Source organism: Mobula birostris, chromosome 17, assembly GCF_030028105.1.
Source record: "Mobula birostris isolate sMobBir1 chromosome 17, sMobBir1.hap1, whole genome shotgun sequence".
In the NCBI taxonomy this organism is placed as follows: domain Eukaryota; kingdom Metazoa; phylum Chordata; class Chondrichthyes; order Myliobatiformes; family Myliobatidae; genus Mobula; species Mobula birostris.
The window spans coordinates 15662618-15689435 of record NC_092386.1 but is presented as its reverse complement, the minus strand read 5'-3'; the positions used below and the strand labels follow the sequence as shown (position 1 = coordinate 15689435).

The window sequence follows — 26818 nt, the reverse complement described above, 5'->3', positions numbered from 1 at the left end:
CCATCATGTACGTAAACATCACAGCTCAGTGCATCAGGTGCAAGTGACAGGGTGTGCTGTGCTGTGGGTGGGGTGGCAGTAGGAGTATGGGGGTGGGGTTAGCAACAGAGTCCGGGAAATGTGAATGGATGGACGCAGGTGGGAAGTGGACAATTAAAAAATGAGGGTAAGGGAAAAATTTAAAGTTCAAAGTAAATTTGTTATCAAAATATGTACAGTATATGCCTGCATATACTACCCTAAGAATCAGCGTAATAGATTGTGTATTGCAATGCTGTTTTTGTAATTGGGATGATAGTTTGGCTGTTCGCTGTGTCTGCCATGTCAGCAAGAAACCTGTGCGGGAGAGTTTCTAAAGTTGAAAAGCCGTTGCCCTGGGACAGTTCCAATCTCTCGATTTTGGAGGTCCAGGGCCAGTGGTACGAGTAGTCAACACCACTGGGGTCTTCCTTGGTTGAAGTAGTTGACCATGATTTCTTCTGTGCCTTGTCATGCACTTTGCTCTCCACAAAGCATCGCAGAACCACCTTCCTGGCCATTGGATCTCACTGTTGATCTCATCTGCTCAGACCGTTGGAGCTAGAGCAGGCCAGTCAATCTCACCGGGGTATGAGGCCAGCCGGCTACCCTCACCTGGTTTAGCCCACCTGTCAAAGAGGTGTGTCCACTGTTGCATGCAAACAGCTACCTGGAGCTACAGGTAAGAGCTGAGTGTTTAGTGGGGACCGATGGAGAGTGAGCACCCACAGAATGGCCCCTACACAAGAGATGCTACCCCTCCCTGGATACCCAATAACTGGGATGCAGTCAGGGTTCCGGATGATTTATGTAGGGAGTGGCTGACTGAGCTCAGAATGAGGACATTGATCATGGCAGTAGATCAGCAGAACATTGCAGTGTGGGGCTCTTGGGTTATGGTTTAATTACTGGCCCAGTCTGGTGCTGTGTTCAGAACACCACAGTGTCTCAGAAATGCCCCAACAATACGGGCTCGAAGGGCCACATAGTGTAAGTTCTTCTGTCCTCCAAGAGAACGTCAGGCAGAATTCTACATGGAAATCACACTTAGGGTGCAAGGTTGACTCATGCCTAGAAATGGCATGTTGAATTTCTGGAATGACAAGAAACACCTTATTACGATGCTTCAGTTTGGCACAAGTGGATTGTTAATCACGCAACTGAAAAGAAGCAGGGTTATGCAGTAGAATCTCTACTCAATCATGAATAGACAATAGTTAGATCCCCCAAGAGAAACAGCAGACTTAGTTTGCGGAAAAGTGATCTAATATAAGAAATGAAGGGACCAAGAAAAGGCTTTTATTTCCACCTTTACTTCAGGGCCAGTGTACTTGGGAGCCGAGTTGTCCGGTGCTTCTGATGGAAGAGTTTCCGCAAGGAGGTCAAGAGGATCTTTACCCTTAAAATTTAAAAAATATATATATATATAAATAAATATTTTTAAATATAATACTTCAAATTGACGACAAATTTAAGCAGTGTAATCTCGGTGATCACACCACTAGGTTTAGGAACAGTTATTATCACTCAACCATCAGGCTCTTGAACCAAAGGCAGTAACTTCACTCAACTTCACTTGCCCCATCATTGAAATGTTCCCACAACCAATGGACTCACTTTCAAGGACTCTTGACCTCATGTTCTTGATACTTATTGCTTTTTTTATTTATTATTATTATTTCTTTCTTTTTGCATTTGCAGCTTGTTGCCTTTTGCACATGGGTCAAATGCCCAAGTTGGTGTGGTCTTTCATTGATTTTGTTATGGTTATTACTCCATTATGGATTTATTGAGTATGTATGCACTCAAGAAAATGAATTTATATTTATATTTATGGGTTTATATGGTAACATATATGTACTTTGATAATAAATTTACTTTGAACTTTAAAGGATTTTGCTGTAAATAACCTAAGCAAGGATTAATTAAATAGATAGATACATACATACATTATTGATCCCAAAGGAAATTACAGTGTCACAGCAGCATTACAAATGCACAGATATAAAAATTAGGAGAGAAGTGGAAGGAACAAAAAGTGGAACCGCAAACAGTCCAATGGGGCGGGGGGGGGGGGGGGGGTCATCACTTCCCCGGCAATAGATTTATAGAGCCTAATGGCCAAGGGTAAGAATTACCTCACAGAGCACTCTCTGGAGCAAAGCAGTTATCTTCATCTATTACTAAAAGTGCTCCTTCGTTCAGCCAAGGTGGCGTGCAGAGGGTGAGAAACACTGTCCAGAATTACACTTAGGCTGTAATTTCAAAACTTTCTCTTCATAGAGACCAGCATTAGAAATGAGGGAAAATAATTATCACTGGTGAATTGAGAATTGGATTTTGTGAGTTAGTTTGCTTCACGTGTGCGAAGGAGAACAATGCAAATAAAAGTTAATGACAGGGGTTGAGTATCCAGTTTATTTCCGGAAGGGTGTGTTGGAATTACCCTGTGACCATGGTTTTCTTAAATAACTTTATAGGATTGAAGGTTGGGAACAATGGAAACACAGATGGCACTGCTGTAGCTGGACTTTTGCAATCATATCTGAACGGGGATAGATAGATCTTTGTGTCCTAAATCAGTTGCCTTGCACTATTTCCCTCTCATTAACCGCTGCTCTGAATTTCACATTTCAGTTTTCACTTTCACTCACCGTGGAACCGGCTTGGCTTGCAGAAACTGGGGCAGCTGTCGAAGCCTTCAGGGGTGCCTTTGCAAAAACAAAATATTTCAACTGTTATTTTGGATTCATATGTTAGATGAACAATATCAAGATTTTCTATCTACTTTTCAGTGATATAATGTAATATTAATGGTAAGACTCCTGGCAGTGTGGAGGATCTGAGAGATCTTGGGGTCCGAGTCCATAGGACACTCAAAGCTGCTGTGCAGGTTGACAGTGTTGTTAAGAAGGCGAATGATGTGATGGCCTTCATCAACCGTGGGATTGAGTTCAAAAGCCATGAGGTAATGTTACAGCTATAGTTAGACCCCACTTCGAGCACTGTGCTCAGTTCTGGTCACCTCACTACAGGAAGGATGTGGATACTATAGAGAGAATGCAGAGGAGATTTGCAAGGATGTTGCCTGGATTGGAGGGCGTATCTTATGAGAATAGTTTGAGTGAACTTGGCCTTTTCACCTTGGAGTGACGGAGGATGAGAGGTGACCTGACAGAGGTGTATTAAGATGATGAGAGGCATTGATTGTGTGGATAGCCAGAGGCTTTTTCTCAGAGCTGAAACGGCTAACATGAGGGGGATGATGAGTTTTAAGGTGCTTCAAAGCGGGTACAAGGGGGTAGTCAGAGGTAAGTTTTTCACACAGAGAGTGGTGGGTGTGTGGAATGCACTGCCAGCGATGGTGGTAGAGGCGGATGCAATAGGGTCTTTTAAGAGACTCTTAGACAGGTAAATGGAGCTTAGAAACACATAGAGCTATGCAGTAGGGTAATTCTAGGCAGTTTCTAGAGTAGGTTACATGGTCAGCACAACATTGTGGGCCGAAGGGCCTGTAATGTACTGTAGATTTCTTTGTTCTAAGTTCTATATGAGTCTTCAGGCCTTTAGAGGGAGATGATATCAAGCCAGACAGAGAAGTGGCTGTGTAATCTAAAGATGTCAATGCAGGATAAGCAGCATTTTTGCATTTTTCCACTGGGCCTTTTATTTGTGTTGAAAGGCTCAGCACTACAGGGGTTGGTTATTATTTAACACCTAGCCAAAGTGATACAGCCAAATGCAAGCGGGTGGCAGGCTGGAGATACGTCTCTACTAAAGGAGGTGTAAGGCATCCGCTCCCTCCATCACCCCTGGACAAGGTGCAGCACCTGCTTAGGGTCAGGTGAAGCCATGATGCAGGTGGTGGATGGTCGTATGAGCTGCTGGTGCATACCGCAAGTCCTAGTTATGCCACCACTGACACCAGACAATCTCTGAAGAGTACTGACAATGGCTGGAGTCACCCATCTTGTAAAGACACTGCCCGGTAAAAGGCAATGGCAAACCACTTCTGAAGGAAAATTTGCTAAGAGCAATTGTGGTCATGGAGACGACGATTGCCTACGTCATTTGACACGGCACAGAGTGATGATAATGATGGTGAAATGTAAGCTCAGTACTCACTGCAGTCCCTCCCCTGAATCTGCACCAGAGCTAGATTTGGAGAGTGGTCCATTGAGTCTGAAATCCACTGGGGAGGCAGAGGCCCACTGTCTGTGATAGGCTCTTAGATAGGCACATGGATGATAGAAAGAGAGAGAACTATGTGGGAGGGAAGAGGTAGGTTGGTCGTAGAGTAGGTTAAAAGGTCGGCAAAACATCATGAGCTGAAGGGTCCACAGGGGAAGGTGGTGAACCATTGTCTGTGAGTCCACAAGTCACCTACAGACTAGAGGCCCAGAATCCCGTCCTGGACATGGGGGGACGGCGTGTGTGGGTGGGATGGGGGAAAGGGGCTTGCTTTGCTGTTGCTGTCCTGCTCTTGGGGGACTGTTTGTGTGCTGGTGGGTGGATGGGATGTGGGAAAAGGGCTTGCTTTGCTGTTCCTGTGTGGTTGCTTGCTGGCTTCTGTTTTGCTGTGCCCTTTGTTGTTCTGCTGACCACTGTGGGTATGCTATATTGGTGCCCGAATACCATAGGCTGGGGGCGGCGCGCAAGTATCACCATGCTTTCGACACCAACATAGCGCCCACAACATACTAATCCTAACCCATACAACTTTGGAATGTGGGAGGAAACCCACGCAGTCCTGGGGAGAGTGTACAATCTCCTTACTGACAGCGGCAGGTACTGAACCCTGATCTTACAGCTGGCGCTAACAGCTACACTACAATGCTATCCGGTCGCCATTTACTCCAATTTTGTTAATTGCGATCAATGAGAACGCAGAACCAGGAACAGGATGTGGCCACCCTCTGCTTTCATTCTCCCAATCTTCACACTCGGACTCCTACCTCTTTCTGCACGGAGGGCGGTGCTGCAGTGTGAGCCGTTGGGGCTGAGCATTTTGAAATCTGAGCTGGAGAACTTCGGACAAAGTCTGCCGACAGGGAATCCAGGACATCACCTTCTGACATGGTCTGTGAACGACAACAGTTAATGTCAGTTCCTTGCAGCACAGAGGCAAACACATTCAACACTGAGTCAATGCTAGTTCTCAGAACTTTCCTATCACTCTTTGTCAGAGGTTCCCAACCATTTTTATGTCATGGACCAATACCATTAAGCAACCCCAGGTTGGGAACCCCCTGCTCTTGGTAAATGATTCCCACTCACAAACCCATCACTTCTCCAATTCTCCCACCACCCAACTTGGGTTAAGCTGGCAGCAGGGATTTGGAATGCAGGAAGAAATCATGTCCAGGAGGAAACTCAAGCGCCACAGGGCAACCATAACAGAGCTCAGGGTCAAACTATGGGACACTGAAGGTAGGTGACAGCAAGGCTAACTGTTGCGTCACTTAGTCACCCTAACGAAAGCAAAATAATCAAGTAATTTCCTTTAAAAGGAACAGTCCCGTTATTAAAATTGCAAAATCTGAAAATAGCAATTTGTGATAAAACAGTAGCTTTAACATCTTTCATTAGGATGGCTATAGAATAAAGAAGCTGCTTTGGCATTCAAGTGAATGAGGTGTTACGATGAGCCACTGTTAATAGCACATGGATAAAAGAAAAATGGTGGTCAAAAGACCATAGTTGCCTGCCCACATCATTTGCTCCAAACTCCTTTAAATGGCCATTCTAACAATTACATGCCTAACCAAAAGATTACATGAAAAGGGATCAATAATGTGTAAAAAAAATTCATCACTTGCTTCTAAAGCTTTTTAAGTTGGAAATTTATATTAGAAATTTTTATTTCAATTACCTTTGGTTTTGCTTTTGTATCAGTGGAAGAAGAAGCCAGTTTATCCTATTGCAGTAAACAAAATTATCAGATCCTTATTAGAGATAATAAAAGTTATTTAAATTTGAAAGCAACTCATAAATTAGTAAAACAAATAAAGCAAGATTGAACTACATAAATATTTATTACGTTGCAGTATTAATTACTAGAATATAAATCCGCACACTGATTTATGCTTTAACAGTTGTGTAATTTCATTATGATTCATACCTTCAGGAACGTATTTCTATTGCAAATAAATTACATAAGTATCACACGTTTTTTGAATTTAGAGTGTTGCATATTTTTGTTTTAGCTGTGCCTTACATGGCAATTAGAACAATTCTTAACCATCTCAAAGGGATTGTTCAAACCTTACCTTCGAGCCAGGCTGCTCTTTAAACCTGTAATCAGGTGGAATTGTGTCGTCTCGCTCTCCAACTCGTTCAGCCTTCTTCTTAGTTACATCTGATTCCTGAAAGTAGAAGAAATAAATATTTATTTATTTAGTTATTTATTGAAATACAGCACGGTCCATCGAGCAATCCCCCTACTTAATCCTAGCCTAATTTACAATGTTCAATTAACCTACCAACAAGTACATCTTTGGCCTGTGGGAGAAAACCCAAGCACTTGAAAGAAACCTACGCAAACCCAAGAATGTACAAACGTTGGTGGGAATTGAACCCATGTCGCCTATACTGTAAAGCACTGTGCTAACCAGACCAAATTTAACATAAATGCAAGGATTCAAAGTCTATATAGGTGCTTTGGTGTATCCACTGTTTAAATGAAAATGTTATTCAAGCCTGAAAATGTTGTTTGCAAGTGTCATTAGAAGCTCAGTCAGCAGGAGGCTTGTAACTCTCTCGCACGGAAATGTTCAACAGGTCAGACAGTATCTTCATGGATCTGTAATGGCTGCCCGGCCTGCTGAACACATCCAGCAACTTTTGCATCTCCACCATCTGCAGTTTTTTTATCTCTTCATGCATTTTCTGTGTCTAAATTTTCATGTAATCTAATTCTTTGAATACTCTTTTTGTAATATACAGGATTAGTGAGCATTCTTTAAGAGGGTGGGTTAGGTGAACTAGGGCTTTACCCTGAGAGGAGGAGGATGAGAGGTGACCTGATAGAAGTGTACAAGATGCTAAAACTGAACAGCCAGAGACTTTTTCCCAGAGTTAATGAGAGGGGGCATCATTTTAAGGTGACTGGAGAAAAATATTAGTGGATTATCAGAGGTAGTTTTTTTTTATGCAGGGAGCAGTGAGTGCATGGAACGTATTGTCAGGGGTGGTGGTAGAGGCAGATGCATTAGGGACAGTTAAGATACTTTTAGATAGGCGCATGGACAATAGAAAAATGGAGAGTTGTGTATGAGGGAAGGGTTAGATTAATCTTAGAGTAGGTTAAAAGGGTGGCACAACATTGTGGACTGAAGGGCTGTTACGTTCTATGTTCCATTTCTTAAATGGCTCATTGTCAAGTTCTATTTTAGTACTCGTGTTGATATATTACCATCACATGTATGAAGATAAAGTGAAAAGCTTTGACAGATCATGCAACGAAGAATTAAAAAGTAAACTGAATGGAGAATTTAGTGTTGCCATTACAGAGAAAGTGCAGTGCAGATAGACAGTTCATTATGTGTTCCAGTGTAACCACATGGGATATTTCTATTCAGCTGTCTGCACCCTTTGATGGATTGTTTTTGCACTAGATGGGGAACGTTGACATAATTCGATGTTTATACCCGTCCAGCATCCCGACTTATACTGTACGCCTGTGTTTACTGATGCTTGTTGGTTATGTATTAAATGATGACTGAACTGCTTTCCAATTCCACCATGGCATCATGGATTCCAATCCAGGTTCCCTCTCTCAGCAACAGCACCCTCTGCATCTCAATCTATCCTCTTCATCTGCTCTAAGCTTATCTTCTCTACCATTAGCAGGTTTGTCATCCGGCTGCTAAGACACAAATATCTGAAATCCCTCCCTCCCTCTTTTCACTTCCTTAAACCACAGCAGCCCCAGTCGCGTAGCGGTTAGTGCGATGCTATTACAGCTCAGGGCATTCTGAGTTCAGAGTTCAATTCCAGCTCTGTTCTGTAATAAGTTTCTGTGGGTTTTCTCTGGGTCCTCGGGTTTCCTCCTGAAGTCCAAATCCTGTGGTTAGGATTGGGTTAGTCAGGTTAGTCAGGGGTTATTGTGACAGCACAGCTCAAAGAGCCAGAAGGACCCACTCTACTCTGATTGACTAAATAAACAAACCTTCCACCTTCATCAAGCTTTTACTGACAAATCAAGACATTTTCTGTTTAATGTGACTTATGTGACATTTAATGTGACACAGTTTGTTTGACAATCTTTCTGTGAAACACCAAGGGATGACATCTCATGCTAAAATTACTTTAAAATTATAAGCTGTTTTTTCCTGTTCTTGCACTGGGAACAGAGGAGCATTATCAACAAAGCGACTTTATCTTTTTGTTATTTATTCTTCACTGAGAAAGAATCAGTGCAGTAATAACAATGTTCACAAGCACTAGAAGTTTCAGCAGATCAACCTGATCTGTTCTAACCTGATGGCATGAACATTGACTTCTCTAGCTTTCAGTAATTTCTCCCCCCTCACCTTCCCTCTTTTTCCAATCCCATTTCAGGTTTTCCTGTCACCCCCGCTCTTCTCACTTGCCTACCACCTCCCTCTGATCCCTTCCTTGTTCTTCCACGGTCCTTTGTTCTCACCTATCAGGTTCCTTCTTCTTCAGCCCTTTAGCTCTTCCACCTATTATCTCCAGCATCCTACTTCATCACCCCTCCTCCGTCCACGTACCTTCCCTCTCACCCAATGTCACCTATCAGCTTCTAGCTGGTACTCCTTCCCCTCCCCGAACTTCTTATTCTGGCTTCTCCCACCACCCCCCCAACCTTTCTTTCCAGTCCTGATGAAAGATCCCGGCTTTATTCCTCTCCATAGTTGCTGCCTGACCTGCTCAGCTGCTCTAATAAACTGTGCAGGTTGCTCAGCAGATCGATTGACTTGTACCTTCACTTCCGGGCCAGTGTATTTCGGAGCGGAATCATCAGGAGCCTCGGATGGAAGAGTTTCTGCAAGTAGGTCAAATGGATCTTTGCCCTTTTAAAAAAAAGACGACTTTTTCAACAGGTGAAAAGCCTTTGCAGAATATAATGTGACAACAATGAAATATGTTACAGTGAACAACCCTAGTCATAGCCATTTACAGTTAAACTTTAATTTCCTATTTCTCCTTCATGTACAACTGCCCTGTCATGGTGTGAAGGTGAATAATTACTTTAAACTCCACTATTAATAATGGCTATTATTAAACCTCACCTTTTACTTGTGGGAAAGGAGTCACATAATAAAAATCGGAGACCTTTAACAATGTTAGCAATAAATTAAACATTTGTTTGATGTTTGCAATGCTTTTGTAAGAGTGGCTTGGACTTATCCATGTGAATGTGATTTGGTTAAGATGGGGGAAGATTTTGCTAGATTATAGGATGAATTCTGCAATTCTGGGTTACTAGTTGGTCAACAGAATTTTTAAGAGCTCTGTCGATGAATAATCCACAAAGATTTTTTGTACAGTAAATGGATGAAAGAAAAATTGAGGGCTATGTGGGAGGGAGGGGTTAAATTGACCTTGTAGTTGGTTTAAGAGTCAGCACAACATTATGGGCTGAAGGACCTATATTATTTTTAGGATTCTTACCTTACCACCAGGAAGACTTGCAGAGACTGAGGTGGCTGTTGAAGCTTGCAGAGGTGCCTTTGCAAGAAAAGAAAGAGCACTGCAATTAATATTTAGGATTTTCAGGTTGATATGAATAACTTCAAGTTTCCAGTACCATTTTGACTATTTTTATAAGACTTTAAAGGTGAAGTCTGGCCGGCATATGTACAGGATAATTCTTACTGGGGAAACCAATCCAAGGCTGAGAGGTTGACAAGCTCTGTTTCCATGTCTGATTCCTCAGGGTTTCCTTCCACAGTCCAAAAAGGTGCCTGCTGATAGGCTAATTGGAGACTGCAGATCAGGGGTTCCGAACGTGGGGTCCTCGGTCCCTATGCTTAATGGTATTGGTCCATGGCAGAAAACAGGTTGGGAACCCCTGCTGTAGATTCATCCCGGTGCATAGGTGAATCGGTGAATCTTGGAAGGAGTTGATGAGCACAAAAATGGGATGAACGTAGAATTAAGGAAACTTTATTAACCATATAATTTACATGTATTAGGAATCTGCTCTGTGTGTTGGTGCCACATGCAGCCAAAAATAACTTACAACACTCATAAAGGACAAATAAAATTACATCAAATAAAATATATAAAGTACAGATATGGAATAATTAATATAAATGTATGGTGATCTGCACAGACCAAATGGGCTGAAGGGTCTGTTTCTATGTTGTATCTCTTTATGTCTCCAGTAAAAAGCCAGTGTTTCCATAAGGGTGCCCTCACTGAAATATGACACCTGAGGAACGGGAATTGATTTATTATTGTCATATGTACCGAGATACAGTGAAGAGCTTTCTTTCATACTGTCCGTACACATCAGACCAATGCACAGTGCACTGAGATAGGTAGTGAGAGAATCTGGAGGGAGCCTTTTGCAGTGAGCCGCTGAGCTCCAGTGCCACAACTGCAACTCTGGAGCCGGACTAGAATATTGCTATCTGTGGTTTGCAGGATGACTAAATTTTATAGAACTGTCTCAGTCCAGGGAGGGGGGTGAAGATTGTTTACCACCTTCCGTTTGCTAGCAATGCCGTAAAAGATTTTCTAACCAATTGGCGGGGGGTTGGGGGGGCAGGGACACATTTTCTTTCCTCTTTCCAGATGCTCACAGGTAACAAGAACATGCAGTCCTGCTACGTTTGGTGGCCCACACGTGGGACTGTGGATGCTGATGTAATTTTGATGTCATAGATCCACAGGAACAACAGAGGACCACAGGTAAATAGTCAGGGTTTGCCTGTGTGAAGGAGAAGGATGAGGAGACAATCGCACGTGGTGGAGAGTAAACAGACGGTAAAGTGAATCTCCTGCTACACAGCTGTACTTGAGGGCCATGTTAGGAGTGATACCTGCTTCTGCAGAGAGGGTGGCGCTGCAGACTGGGAAACTGCAGCCGAACATTTTGAAATTGTTGCCGGAGAGCTTTGACCAAAGTCAGCTGACAACGAATCCAGGACATCGCTTTCTGTCATAGTCTGAGACAACAAGAAACAATAGTTAAAACACATCAATGGTATCTCAGTAACATAAATCCAAAGATGTCCATTTTTATTTGATATACAACTGAGAAAACACTTCACAAGTAGTACATAGGACACTGAAGATTGTGCATGACAGCACAGTACAGGCTCTTCGGCCCTCAATGTTGTGCCAGACTTTTAACTTACTCTAGGATCAATCTGGCCCTTTCCTGCTATATAGTCCTCCACTTTGTATCATCCATGTGTCTATCTAATAGTTTCTGCCTCTATCTCTGGCAAGTCATTTCATGCACCTATCATTTTCTGTGTAAAAAAAAACTTACTTAAGTAATTTCCATTAGTGTCACAAAGATTCCTTCCGTCCCTTTGGGTTCATTGTACAAAACAAGATGGGCCCGAAAGCTTGCCATTGCTGTTCTTACAGCCAAAGTTCCCAAGCTGGCCCTTAGGTCCCAGATGGAGTATCCTGGGTCATTAACATGGAGCTGAGATATCCAAGTAAGGAGATCTGGATCACGTCAGGTCCTGCACGAGTACATATCACCCAAACTCAGGTGTTTGCAATTGGTAGACACAGCTCTATCACTACACTATGGGTACAGTACTGACTGATAGAGGTCTGTTGATCATATACAGGAAGGAAGTAGTAGAGGTAGGTGATATCTGTGGTAGTCTCCCAAAAGAGTAAAGTACTGATTGGCGCAGGCTTGCCACAATATATCACTAAGGTACAGAATTGTTGAACACAGATCTGGCAAGGCTTAAAAAACACTGAAGTTCTAGCAAATGATGCATTGAGGTAGCCAGTAGATGATGCAGAGAGAACTATGGCATGTGTGCCTTCACAGATGCCAATATGTATCAGTATCAGATTACTTGCAGTCTTCTTAGTGAATGTATCTGAAAAGCGACTTGGCTTTGTAAATCTGGCACCCTGACAGCAAGCTGTGAACCACTCCTTCAGATCACATGTGGCTGCTGCCCAATGGAGAGGAGGAAGTGATTTCTGTCTATCTTGTTTCTGGAATCCCAAAGAATATCTCTTTCACATATATATAGCTTGGGTGCCGAAGACTTCTACGCAGTACTGGAACAATTTAATGTATCACACTGTACTGCTGCCGTAAAAAAATATATTTCATGAAATATGTGAGTGATGAAGAACCTGATTTTGATCTGGGTCTCTATTGTGGACTGAGAGTGGGAGGGGGGCAGGAAGATGGGAATCATGGTTGGGAAAAGGAGAAAGGAGAGGAGAGGGGGTGGAAAGCACAAGATAGAAATTCTGTAATGATCAATAAATCAATAGTTTGGAATCAGACAACCTTGTCTAGTATCTCAGGCTGGGTGTGTCAGTACCTGTGCCACCACTCCCTGCCCCAGCCTTCTTGTTGTGATTCATTTTTTATTACTATATATTACAATGTACTGCTGCCATATAACAACAAATGCCAATGATATTAAACCAGATTCTGATTCTGAAAACAAACTTGATTCTGATTCCAGATTTTGGCATTAACTGAAATACTAATGCTGATCCTAAGAATATAAGAAATAGGAGTGGGAGTAGGCCATCTGGCCCGTCAAGACTGCTCCACGCTGCACTTTGCCCTGTTCAAAGAAACAGACTTCATCAGATTCATCTTACACCTATCAGAATAATTTGGAATTGAAATCAGGAATTAAGCTGCAACACAAAATGTCAAAGCAATAAGATCATGGCTGATCTGGCCATGGACTCATCTCCACCTACCTGCCTTTTCCTCGTAACCCTTAATTGCCCTACTGTGCAAAAGTCTATCCAACCTCGTCTTAAATATATTTACTGAGGTAGCCTCCACTGTTTCATTGGGCAGAGAATTCCACAGATTCACTATCATCAGGGAAAAGCAGTTCCTCCTCATCTCCATCCTAAATCTACTCCCCCGAACCTTGAGGCTATGTCCCCTAATTATAGTCTCAATAGACAATAGGTGCAAGAGTAGGCCATTCGGCCCTTCGAGCCAGCACCACCATTCACTGTGATCATGGCTGATCATCCACAATCAGTATCCAGTTCCTGCCTTATCCCCATAACCTTTGATTCCACTACCTTTAAGAGCTCTATCCATCTCTTTTTTGAAAGCATCCAGAGACTTGGCCTCCACAGCCTTCTGGGGCAGAGCATTCCATATATCCACCACTCTCTGGGTGAAAAAGTTTTTCCTCAACTCCGTTCTAAATGGCCTACCCCTAATTCTTAAACTGGGCCTCTGGTTCTGGACTCACCCATCAGCGGGAACATGCTTCCTGCCTGCAGCGTGTCCAATCCCTTAATAATCTTATATGTTTCAATAAGATCCCCTCTCAGCCTTCTAAATTCCAGAGTATACAAGCCCAGTCGCTCCAATCTTTCAACATATGACAGTCCCGCCATCCCGGGAATTAACCTTGTGAACCTATGCTGCATTCCTTCAATAACAAGAATGTCCTTCCTCAAATTTGGAGACCAAAACTGTACACAGTACTCCATGTGTAGTCTCACCAGGACCCTGTACAGCTGCAGAAGGACCTCTTTGCTCTTATACTCAATTCCCCTTGTTAAGAAGGCCAGCATGCCATTAGCTTTTTTCACTGCCTGCTGTACTTGTCTCACCTATCAGTGGAAACAACTTTTGCGCCTCTATCTTATCTATCCCTTTTGTAATTTTACGTTTCTATAAGATCTCCTCTCATCCTTCTGAATTCCAGCGCGTACTGTCCCAGGCGACTCAATCTCTCCTCATAGTCTAACGCTCTAATCCTGACTTGGAGATGAGATGAAATGGGAACATTCATCAGTACAGTCTATAAGACAATAGTGGCTTAAATGGCAGTGGTTTCAAATACATTAATGTCTACATATGGAACCGTATCCTGATGAACTTTACCGCGGGGAACGTATTTGCACTATTGCTACGTTACCTTTGGTTTTGCTGCTGGAGTATCAGAGGAAGCAGGTTGCACTTTGCCCTGTTCAAAGAAACAGACTTCATCAGATTTGTCTAATACCCATCAGAATTATTTGGAATTGAAATCAAGAATTAAGCTGCAACACAAAATGTCAAAGTAATTCAGAATCCGGAAGCACATTAACGCACTGCTACCGTTAATCACATCATATCAGTGTCCAATTGAAAATGCATCTCAGTTGGATAGAATTAATTAATGGAAGTTACTGAATAAAATTATTCAGTGATTTGTAGTTTGATAACTTTCCATCAAATTGCATAACCTGGAATATTAGCATTATTTGTTTCCCACTGGAAAACTACAGTATCTTTCCTAGTTGTTTCATGCATAGATAGAATTTTAAAATTCAAACTCTGTAGAAGATTATTGACTTAGTTCGAAGTAGTTGTTAGACCAAACCTTCGTATCAGGCTGCTCTTTAAATCTGTACTCAGGCGGTATTGAGTCTTCCCGTTCCCCCACTCGTTCACCCTTCTTCTTAGTTGAATCTGGTTCCTAAAAATTTGAGAAAATAATTTGATGAAAGCAAAATTCACTTGATTGTAAATATACATTGGCAATTAATTGTGCTTTAGAAGATTATTTTTGGAATTAAAAGGGTAAAACTAACATTTAGGAAATTAGTGAGGAACTGAAAAGACTGCCTAGCAGTTTAACAGTTAAGGTTCAGCAATTCCTTCCCCAGACCATGCTGCTTTACTGCCTCTATCTTAGACTCAAAGAAGATAAGAAACAGAAGTAGAATTAGGCCATCAAGTATGCTCCGCCATTCAATCATGGCTCATTTATCTTCCCCGTCAACCCCATTCTGCTGCCTTCTCCCCATAATCTTGGCAATTTACTAATCCAGAACCTGTCAACCTCTGCTTTACATATACTCATTGACTTGGCCTCCACAGCCATCTGTGGCAATGAATTCCACAGATTCATCGCCCTCTGGCTCAACAAATTCGACTTCATCTCTGTTCTTAAGGGATCTTTGTATTCTGAGGCTGTATCCTCTCGTTCCCATGCTCTTTATTGCTGTGTAATGAACCAGGTTTGATTATGGAGCTTAAGGTCAAGGAACCCTCGGGAGGTAGTGATCATAATCACTCAACTTCTCTCACACCATCAGTGATCTGTTCCCACAAACTACAGACTCACTTTCAAGGACCCATCATCTTATATTCTGAATATTTAGTGCTAATCTATTCATTTGATTTTTTTCTCATTCTTTTTGTTGTAACTATACAGGGTACTGGTGAGGCCACACCTGGAGTACTGTGTGCAGTTCTGGTCTCCATAGTTGAGGAAGGATTTACTGGCTTTGGAGGCAGTGCAGAGGAGGTTCACCAGGTTGATCCCAGGGATGAAGGGGTTAACCTATGAGGAGAGATTGAGTTGCCTGGGACAGAAGAATGAGAGGGGACCTTATAGAAACATACAAAATTTTGAAAGGGATAGATAAGATAGAAGTAGGAAAGTTGTTTCCATTGATAGGTGAGACTTGAACTGGGGGACATTGCCTCAAGATTCAGGGGAGAAGATTTAGGACGGAGATAAGGAGAGTCCTGACGAAGGGTCTCGGCCTGAAACGTCGACTGCACCTCTTCCTAGAGATGCTGCCTGGCCTGCTGCGTTCACCAGCAACCTTTATGTGTGTTGCTTGAATTTCCAGCATCTGCAGAATTCCTGTTGTTTGGAGATGAGGAGAAACTGTTTTTCCTAGAGAGTGGTGAATCTGTGGAATTCTCTGCCCAGGGAAGCAGTTGAAGTTTCTTCATTAAATATTTTTAAGAAACAGTTAGATAGGCTTTTACATAGTAAGGGAATTATAGATTATGAGGAAAAGGCAGGTAGATGGAGCTGAGTTTATAGACAGATCAGTCATGATCTTATTAAATGGCGGGGCAGGCTCAATGGGCCGGATGGCCTACTCCTGCTCCTATTTCTTATGTTCTTACATATTTACACAGTTTGTTTTGTTTTTTTTTTGCACATTGGTTGCTGTCCATCCTGTTGGGCGCAGTCTTTCATTGATTCTATTGTGTTTCCTGTATTAACTGTGATTGCCCCGAGGAAAATGAATTACAAGGTTGTTTATGGTGACATATATGTACATTAATAATAAATTTCCTCTGAACTTTGATAGAATTCACCCTGCAGTCTGAGAGGGAGAAGATAAAGTCAGATGTATCAGTATTACAGTGGAGTAAAAGGAATTACAGAGATATTAAAGAGGAGCTGTTTAAAGATTATTGAAGGAGACACTAACAGGGATGACAGCAGAGCAGCAATGGATGGAGTTTCTGGGGGAAATTTGGAAGACGCAGAATGAAAGCATCCTAAAAATGAAGAAGTATTCTAATGGGAGCATGAGACAACTGTGGCTGACAAAGGAATTCAAAGACAGCATAAAAGGAAAAGAGAGGACATACAGTATAATATAGCAACAATTAGCGAGAAGTTAGAGGATTGGGAAGCTTTTAAAAACCAACAGAAGGAAACTAGAAAATCCACAAGGAGAGAAAAGATGAAATATAAAGGTAGCTAGCTAATAATATAAAAGCTTTTTCAGATATACATATAAAGAATAAAAGAGAGGTGAGAGTCGATATCGGATCGCTAGAAAATTATGTATGAGTAGTAGTAAGGGGGACAAAAATGATGGATGAACTTAATATGTATTTTGCATCAGTTTTCACTGTGGAAGACACACTGTATGCCAGAAATCCGAGAGTGTCAGGGGGCAGAGATGAGTGTAGTTGTTATTAATAAGGACAAGGTGTTTGGGAAGCTGAGAAGTCTGAGGTAAAGTCACCTGGACCAGATGCACTTCACCACAGGAATCTGAAAAGGTAGCTGAAGAGATTGTGGAGGCATTGTTGACACGTTCAATGTCAATGATTTGGATGACAGTATTAATGGCTTTGTGGCCAAGTTTGTGGACAGTACAAAGATAGGTAGAGGGACAGGTAGTGTTGACGAAACAGGGAGTCTGCAGAAGGACTTTAGCAGATTGGGAGAATGGGCAAAGCTGTGGCAGATGGATTACAGTGTAGCGAAATGCATGGTCATGCACTTTGGGAGAAGGAATTAAAGGTGACTGTTTTCTAAACAGGGAGAAAATTCAAAAATCAGAGGTGCAAAGGGACTTGAGAGTCCTTGTTCAGGATTTCCTACAGGTTAACTTAAAGATTGAGTCAGTGGTAAGGAAGGCAAATGCCATGTTAGCATTCATTTCGAGACGACTCATAAGAGCAAGGATGTAATGCTGAGGCTTTATAAGGCATTGGTGAGACCACACTTAGAATACTGTGAGTAGGTTTTGTCCCCTTATCTAAGAAGATGTGCTGGCATTGGAGAGGGTCCAGAGAAAGTCCACAAGAATGAAAGAGTTAATGTATGAGGAGCATTTGATAGCTCCGGGTCTGCACTTGCTGAAGTTTAAAAAAAATGAGAGGGGAATCTCATTGAAACCTATTGAATATTGAAAGGCCTAGACAGAGTGTATGTGGATAGGATGTTTCCTATTGTGCGTGAGTCTAAAACCAGAAGGCACACCCTTAGAATAGAGGGACGTCAATTTAGGACAAAAATGACGAGGGATGTCTTTGGCCAGAGGGTGGTGAATCTGTGAAATTCACTGTCATGGTTGGTTGTGGAAGCCAAGTCACTGGTATATTTAAAGTGGAGGTCGATAGGTTCTTGATTAGTCATGGCGTCAATGGTTATGGAGAGAAGGCAGGAGAATGGGATTGGGAGGAATAATAAACAAGCCATGATGGAATAGTGGAGCAGACTCAGTGGACCAAATGGCCTAAATTCTGCTCCTATGTCTTATGGTCTTAATAAAACTAGTTATTACTTATAGGTCTATGCAACGAAAAAGTAGATTTCATGAACAGGTGAATAGTGACTTCACCATAAAACAGACCAATATATGATGCTGTGATAAGAAGCACTTACAAGGACAGCAGATAGCTGGAAATAAATTATATTTGTACCTTCACTGGAGGACCAGTATACTTAGGAACTGACTGGTCCGGCGCTTCTGATGGGAGGGTTTGTGCAAGCAGGTCGAGTGCATCTTTATCCTTTCCAAGTAAAAATATAATTTCAGTTCATGAAAAACTTCAAACTACAAGCCAGTGAAAAAAAAACAATACTATAACTTTAGATTCTTGCAGGTTTTTTTTGGAAATTTTAATTTTTATTTCCATTAACAAATTTAAGCCTATTCTGTGGGGTATGTGACTGTGAAAAACCAGAGGAAAATGTTATTTCCCAACTTTCTTCTCCTGTAGGGCCCACTCACCACCAGGTCTCTCAAGAACAATAACCAGACATTCACACTGAATGTCTGGTTAATTAAAACCTACACTTGTGAACTTCCACATGTAGCAAGAAGCACAGTGAGGGCAAGGGTCAGAGGTGTCTGACAATGGTTAGTGTAAAATATAAAACCAATCTCTGAGTGTTTAGTCTGCACCTGGAAGAGTATGCTGGATTCGCAGACTCAAGTCGGAGATGATTTTGCTGATCAATAGAGCAGAAACACAGATGTAGACATTAGACTGGCATGGAAACACCAATGCATTTGAGTGGAAAATCCTACAAAAAGTAATGGGTACACCCCAGTCTATCACAGGTAAAGCCCTCCCCACCACTGAGTACATCGAGATGAAACACTGTCGCAGGAAAACAGCATCCATTGTCAGGGGCACCCACCATCCAGGGCATAGTCTCTTTTCAATACTGCCATTGGGAAAAAGGTTCAGGAGTCTGAGGACTCACACCACCTTTGAACCAAAGGGGATATCTTCACTCAACCTCACTTGCCCCATCACTGAAATGTACCCACAGCCTATGGACTCACTTTCAAGAACTCTTCATCTCATGTTTTCAAAATTATTTAATATTATTATTATTTCTTTCTTTTTGTATTTGGACAGTTTGTTGTCTTTTGCACACTGGTTGAGCGTCCAAGATCATGTGGTCTTTCATTGATTCTATTATGGTTATTATTCTATTATGGATTGATTGAGTATGCCTGCAAGAAAATGAATCTCAGGGTTGTAGGTATTTGTACCTTGATAATAAATTTAGTTTGAACTTTAAGAGTTAAAGACTCTCATGATTTTTGAATGGGATCTGATGAATGATCTCCAAAGGCATCCTCAATCAATCTGCTTCTGTAATGTTACTGACAGCTGCTGTACACTTCACATTTTATTCTCTTCCACTCACCTTCTTACCAGGTTGACTTGCAGAAACTGAAGCAGCCGTTGAAGCCTGCAGAGGTGCCTTTGCAAGAAAGAAAGCAATATTTCCATTATTACTTTGAATTCATTGGGTGGCATGGTACAGCTTGTGTGCCAGTGGTCGGAAGATCGGGGTTCAATTCCCGCCACTGTAAGGAGACTCTTCATTTTCCCTGTGATCACATGGGTTTTCTCCGGGTGCTCCAGTTCCTTCCCACATTCCAAAAGGTGTCCGGGTTAGTGTTGATAAGCTGTAGGCATGCTACACCGGCAGTGGAAGCATAGCAACACTTGCGAGCTGCCCCCCCAGAACATCGCAAACGATGACACAAATGATGCATATCACTCACTGTATGCTTTGATGTTTTAATGCACAAGTGACAAATGAAACTAATCTTTAATCATTTCTCTTTAATCATAAGTTTTCATTAGTAATTTCATGCTACTGAAACTATTTTTGCCCATATTCATAAGAACTCATTGTGATAAACACAGTCATATGAGGTGCTCCGGCCTATAGAGGGACATGATTTGTATCAATAGGGGGAAATGAACCAGAAGTATTATTTTGAAGTACCTACCATTGGACTCATTTTATTTTTCTGTGGATCTGGTGAATGCTTGAGGTCAAACTACACAAGTGTAATGAATGATGTGAGTCTGCAGAAAGATATGGAAAGTGAGTGGGCAAGGGTCTGCCAGAGGGCATGCGATGTTCGTAAGTGCCAGGGCATCCACTTTTGAAGAAAGTGTAGCAGATCAGATTATTATGTAAGTGGTAAAAGACTGCAACATGCTGTTATGCAGAGGGAATTGGGAGTGCTCAAGCATGAATTACTTAAGGGTGGTTTGCAGGTACAACAGGTCATCAGGAAGGCAAATGGAATGTTGGCCTTCATTGCTATGAGGATTGAATTTAAGAGCAGGGAGATTATGCTACAACTGTACAAAGTACTGGTGAGGTAGGACCTGGAATACTGCATACAGTTCTGGTCTCCTTACTTGAGGAAAGATAAAGTTGCTTCGGAGGCAGTGCAGAGGAGGTTCGCCAAGTTGATTTTGGAGATGAGGGCATTAGCCTATGAGGAGAGATGGAGTCACCTGGAACTATACTCACTGGAATTCAAAAGAATGAGAGGGGAACTTATAGAAACATATAAAATTATGAAAGGGATAGATAAGATCAAGGCAGGAATATTTTTTCAATGGTAGGTGAAACTAGAACTGGGAGACATAGCCTCAAGATTTGGGAGAATACATTTCAAAGTTCAAAGTAAATTTATTATGAAAGAATGTGTGTATATATATATATATATATATATATATATACACATATATATACATACACACACACACATACATACACATATATACATACATACATACACATACACACACACATCACCATATACAACTCTGAGATTTGTTTTTAGGGGGGCATTCATATAAAATACAAGAAACACTATAGAATCAGTGAAGGACGGACAAATAACTAGTGTGCAAAAAGCAACAAGATGTGCAAATACAAAAAGAAGGAAGAAATAAAAGAAATAATAATAATAAATAAATAAGCAATAAATATTGAGAACATGAGATGAAGAGTCCTTGAAAGTGAGTACCGTATATTTTTGTAGGTTGTGGGAACAGTTCCGTGATGGGTAAGTGAAGTTATCCCCACTAGTTCAATAGCCTGATGGTGAAAGAAGATGAGAAGAAGCTGGTTTTCCCAGAGAGTAGTGAATCTTTACCCAATTTCCCTCAGGATCAATAAGGTATGTCTATCTATCTATCTATCTATCTTTGGAATTTTCAGCCCAGAGAAACCGTAGAGCAGAAGTTTCCAACCTGCGGTCTATGGACCCACAGTTAAAGGTAGGGTCCATTGTATAACAAAGGTTGGGAATCCATGAATAGAGGCTTCCCCATGAAATAATGCTTCAGACAATGTTGGATATATTTTGCACAGCAGTGGAATGAAGAATGGTGGGGAAATGGCAGGTAGATGGAGCCGAGTCCACAGCCAGACCAGCCATGATCTTACCGAATGGCTCCTGTTTCTTACGTCCTTACATTTGACCTCAAGCTATACAGGCACAGATGATGAGTAATCTGAAGGTTACATTCCTCCATCCCTATCACATCTGGCTAGATTAGGATTGGAATCCGGCTAGTAGGTACAACCTCAAGTTGTATTCAGCAAAATAAAGGAAATAATTAGCAGGTCTTCATCTGCCCCTACCCTTTACCCTGTTCACCATGAGTGTCTGTGGTAGGAATCAGGATGAGAGTGTTCTACTTCAGTTCTGACCTCAACATTTTGTGAAGGCAGTAAAATGGAATTGATTGAGACAAAAATCTGTTTTGTTGTGACTAAACAGATATGTTTTACTGCAATGCATCTTCACTTATTGAAGTCAATTATTGATCCCTACAAACTGCCACTATTATTGATCACATAGATTTCTCTGACTAATTGAAAGGCAGAGTATCCCCGGGGGCCCCTACTTTATCCTGGATATTGTACAGGCATTTCATTGATTTTGTTTTATGAATCGCCAGGCAGGGTATAAACCAATATCTGTTTTTTGGTGCTTTTGTTTTCTAGATAGATTAAAATTGGTTCTTAAAAAATAAAATTCACATCTTGTTCATTAGGAAGGGCAATTCAAAGTTTTGAAACCTTTCTCCGACCAATCTTTTTAGAACAGGTAGAAATGGGAGCAGTTTATAAAGGAAGTCACTGAGCCAAGGGCCTGGACATTTGAAGGTACAGCAACTCATGGTGGAGTGATTAAGACTGGGACTGCACAGGACAGCAGAAATCTCAGGCAGTTCTGTTTCTGGGAAGATTATAGGGATGGAGACAATTAATACCATGGAGAGATCCAAAACAAGGAACAGGTGTAAATCCAATGTGCTGATGGTTGAGATTCTATGTAGGTCAGTGAGCTCAGTAGTAATTAAGGGGAATTGGTACAAGTTAAGATATGTGGTGCTGAGCTCCTAGTTAATGATGGTTCAAGATGAGAGTCAGGTGTTAAGAGTGGTGAGCTAGTTCAGAACAACAAAATAATGGCTGAGGGATTAATCAGGCAGCCAGCTATGCGAAGATACAAAAGCAGGAAAATTAATCTTCATGAGAGTGTAGATCGGCGAGCAGTCACTAAATTTCAAGTCAATCAAATTTTCATATCACCTGGTTCAGTTTTGGCAAATTGAACTGAACTGAATATGCCTGGACTGGTTGCATGATTTGTAGCTTGGTGTTTTATACTCTCTGTTTTTTGCTCATTTATTTTTGCTATCTACGCGATTTGTTCTTTTTCTTGCGCATTGGGATTTAATGTTTTTTCTTTGAACAGGTTCTTTCTTTGTGTCGTGGCTGTATGTGGGAAGATGAATCTCAGAGTTGTATACAACATACATACTTTGATAATAAGTGCACTTTGAATCTTTGAATTGTTAGGGAGAGGGTTGGAGTCAGGCTAGGGATCAACCTTTTTGCAGGGAATCTCAAAAACTAATACCTTTGCCTTTGATAGTGATTTCAATAGGTTTTCCGTTCATTCGGCACATTAATGCAGCAAATACACAGAGCTTAGGGATTGACAGAGGTAGTGACAATGGAGAACAGATATAGAGAACCTTACGTGTTTTTCAAATGCTAGTGCAATGGGGCAGTTTGTAGTGAAAACTAGGAGGTACCGAATATTTAGTAAATCAGAAAAGGTGACACTCTCTGCCAGTGATACAAAAATGAAGCCATCGTATGTAAAATGGAATCAGGCCAGTGGAGCCAACCAGTTGGATGACGAGATGAGCTTCTCACTTTCAGTCCCCAACAGTAAGGTACGAGTCATACCTGCTGCTGCAGAGAGGCCGGTGCTGCCGAGCATTTTGAAATTGTTGCCGGAGCGCTTTGGACAAAATCAGCTGACAACGAATCCAGGACATCATTTTCTGACAAAGTCTGTGACAACAATAAATAATTGTAGTCAAAATACCTCAGTTATTTCAAGAATGTAAAGATATTAAATCACTGCTGTCAGTAGGAAACATGATAAAGTCCTGTGCACAAAAGTGTAGCACATCTCAGTACCTGAGCACAGCAGTGTGAATGAGATATTGTTTGATTTAAGCAGAGCAAGTTCAATCAATATACTTACAAGATCTGTAGATGACAGCATTAAGAGTCAGTCATAGGACACTACAGAACAGAAGCTGGCCCATCGGCCCATCCATGCCAAACTATCATTCTTTCTAGTTTATTGACCTGCACCTGAACCATAGCCCTTCATACCCATCCCACCCATGTACTCATCCAAATTTCTCTTAAATACTGAAATTGAACCTGCGTCCACTTCCGTTGGCAGCTCGTTCCACACTCTCACCACTAGCCTCTTAGTGGAGAAGTTGCCCCTCATGTCCCCCTTAAATATTTCACCTTTCACCCTTAAGGTTTGTAAGTTCTCCTTGTGACTGTGTGGGTTTTCTCTGGGTGTTCTGATTTCCTCCCACAGTCTAAAGACATATCAGTGGGTAGGTTAATTGGTCATTGTAAATTGTCCTGCGATTAGGCTAGATATAAATTGCGGGAATGCTGGGTGGCGCGGCTTGAACAGCTGGAAGAGCCTATTCTGCACTATACCTCATAGGAAATAAAATATATAATATTGCATTTTAAAGCACAGGGGCCTGGTGGCATTGATTTATTCAAGTATAGCTTGAAGAAGTTAACTTTAGGAAAACTCTTCCAAAGAAAAGAAAGTGTACCTTGTACTTTCTCTATTACCTTTGGTTTTGGATCAGTGGAAGCAGGCAGCTGTCCTTTATCCTGTTACAAAAAACAAACCTCATCAGATTCCTCTTGCAAACGTCAGTAATTATTACAAGTTTAAATCAGATGAGTAGACACAAAACTATGGCAAAACATGTCAATATTCAGAAGCAAATTGACACACAAAAATTGTGCCAGCCTCATTAAGGGAATGAGCTGAATAGCAAATATATTTATCTATTATGGACAAATCATTGTTTTGTGTTTTGTAGCTTCAAAACATTAAACTAAATCAAAGGAAGACACGGGAGTCCGATATGTGAGCCTAACTTTAGGTTTACTTTAAGTGAGGCACACACATATCAGGTGGTAGTGTCATGACCTGTGCAATTCACATAGAGTGCCTATAAAAAGTATTCACCCTTCTTAGAAATTTCCATGTTTTTATTGTTTTACAACATTGAATCACTGTGGCTTTAATTTGGCTTTTTTGACACTGATCAACAATAAAAGACTCTTCTGTGTCAAAGTGAAAACAGATCTCTACAAAGTGATCTAAATTAATTGCAAATATAAAACACAAAATAATTGATTGCATAAGCATTCACCCCCTTTAATATGACACACCAAATCATCACTGGTGCAGCCAATTGGTTTTAGCAGTCACACAATTAGTTAACTGGAAATCATCCTGTGAGTCAATTGATTCTAGTAAAAATACACCCGTATCTGGAAGGTCCAACTGCTGGTGAGTCAGTATCCTGGCAAAAACTACACCATGAAGACAAAAGAAGACTCACAGCAACTCCACAGGTTATTGAAAAGCACAAGTCAGGAGATAGATACAAGATAATTTCCAAGTCACTTGGCGTACAGTTAAGTCAATTATCAAGAAATGGAAAGAATATGGCACAGCCGTAAATGTGCCTAGAGCAGGGCATCCTCAAAAACTGAGTGACCGTGCAAAGGGGGACTAGTGAGGGAGGCCACCAACCCTGGAGGAGTTACAAACTTCAGTAGCTGAGAGGGGAGAGATTGCACATACAACTACTGTTGCCCAGGTGCTTTATGGGAGAATGGCAAAGAGGGAGCTTCTGTCAAAAAAGAACTCACATGAAATCTCCAGCATCTGCAGATTTTCTCTTGTTCATGAAATCTCGGCTAGAGTTTGCCAGAAGTCATGTGGGAAACTGAAGTCAGCTGATAGAAGGTTCTATGGTCAGATGAAACCAAAACTGGCCTTTTTGGCCATCAAACTAAATGCTGCATATCATCAAAAACACACCATCCCTACCATGAAGCATGGTGGTGGCGGCATCAAGCTGTGGGGATGCTGCACTGCAGCAGGCCTTGGAAGGCTTGTGAAGGTAGAGGGTAAAATGAATGCAGCACAATACAGGGAAATCCTGGAGGAAAACCTGATGCAGCCTACAAGAGAGCTCTGACTTGGGAGAAAATTTGTTTTCCAGCAAGACAATGAACCCAAGCATAAAGCCAAAGCTACACAGGAACGGCTTAAAAACAACAAAGTTAATGTCCTGCCGTAGCCAAATCAGAGTCCAGGCCTCAATCCCAATGAGAAATTGTGGCTGGACATGAAAAGGGCTGTTCACTCACGATCCCCATGCAATCTGACAGAGCTTGAGCAGTATTATAAAGTAGAATCGGGAAAAATTGCAGTGTCCAGATGTGCCTATCCACACACACACATACACAAGGATTTAATTGCTGCCAAAGATACATCTACTGAATACTGACTTAAAGGGCGTGAATATTTATGCAATGAATTATTTTGTGTTTTATATTTGTAATTAATTTAGATCACTTTGTAGAGATCTGTTTTCACTTTGACACGAAGAATTCCTTTTCAGTTGATAAGTGTCAAAAAAGCCAAATTAAATCCACTGCGATTCAATGTTGTAAAACAATAAAACATGAACACTTCCTGGGGGGGGGGGTGAATACTTTTTATAGACACTGTATTGGTAAATATAACCTGTAGTGAATTATTTAAATGAACAAGTATGTTCAATCAATAACATATTTACGAGATCATTGTAATATTACTGAAATATTAAATACACGACATCGTAGAAGATGATATTAATTAGTTAACAACTTCCATTTTTTAATATTCTATCAGATTCTTTGATCTGAGGTATTAGTATTATTTGTACCATTCCAATAAGAGCACTTTTTATTTAATAGGGAACAATTAGAGAATCTCCCTTGGATGTTCCACACGTGGATAGATTTTGAAATTCAAATACATGCTTCAAAGTGATTGCTAGACCATACCTTTGCATCAGGCCGGTCTTTAAATCTGTAATCAGGTGGCAGTGTGTCATCTCGATCTCCCATTCGTTCAATACGTTGCTTGGTTACATCCGATTCCTTAAAAATTAGATCAAAGTAGAATTTATGTAAATGCTCTGTGCTTTGTTAAATGGGTACCCCAGTAAAACTTGTTAAAAGTAATCAAGATTACTTGTTAAAAGTAATCATTTAACAAGCTGATAAAAGACTGAAAAAGCTGTCTATAGATGACACCACTGGACTGTGTTGGTTGTTGGTGCAAAACAATGCATTTTACTGTATGTTTTGATGTACATGTGACAAATAAAGCTTATCTTTAATCT

General features: G+C 41.2%; 1 protein-coding gene across 1 annotated transcript in view; it reads right to left on the bottom strand.

The window, feature by feature from the left end:
* The window catches only part of cast (calpastatin), a 205010-nt gene that overhangs the window by 59599 nt on the left and 118593 nt on the right, over positions 1-26818 (bottom strand). The window contains exons 15-29 of the mRNA XM_072281312.1: positions 26478-26573; positions 24195-24236; positions 23265-23372; positions 19389-19445; positions 18146-18235; positions 14556-14651; positions 14109-14156; positions 11034-11159; positions 9658-9714; positions 8967-9056; positions 6288-6383; positions 5891-5935; positions 4974-5099; positions 2673-2729; positions 1328-1417 (exon numbers count right to left, since the gene is read on the bottom strand). Of these exons, the coding sequence (XP_072137413.1) occupies positions 1328-1417; positions 2673-2729; positions 4974-5099; positions 5891-5935; positions 6288-6383; positions 8967-9056; positions 9658-9714; positions 11034-11159; positions 14109-14156; positions 14556-14651; positions 18146-18235; positions 19389-19445; positions 23265-23372; positions 24195-24236; positions 26478-26573 (1224 nt within the window). The remainder of the gene's footprint in view (positions 1-1327; positions 1418-2672; positions 2730-4973; positions 5100-5890; positions 5936-6287; positions 6384-8966; positions 9057-9657; positions 9715-11033; positions 11160-14108; positions 14157-14555; positions 14652-18145; positions 18236-19388; positions 19446-23264; positions 23373-24194; positions 24237-26477; positions 26574-26818) is intronic.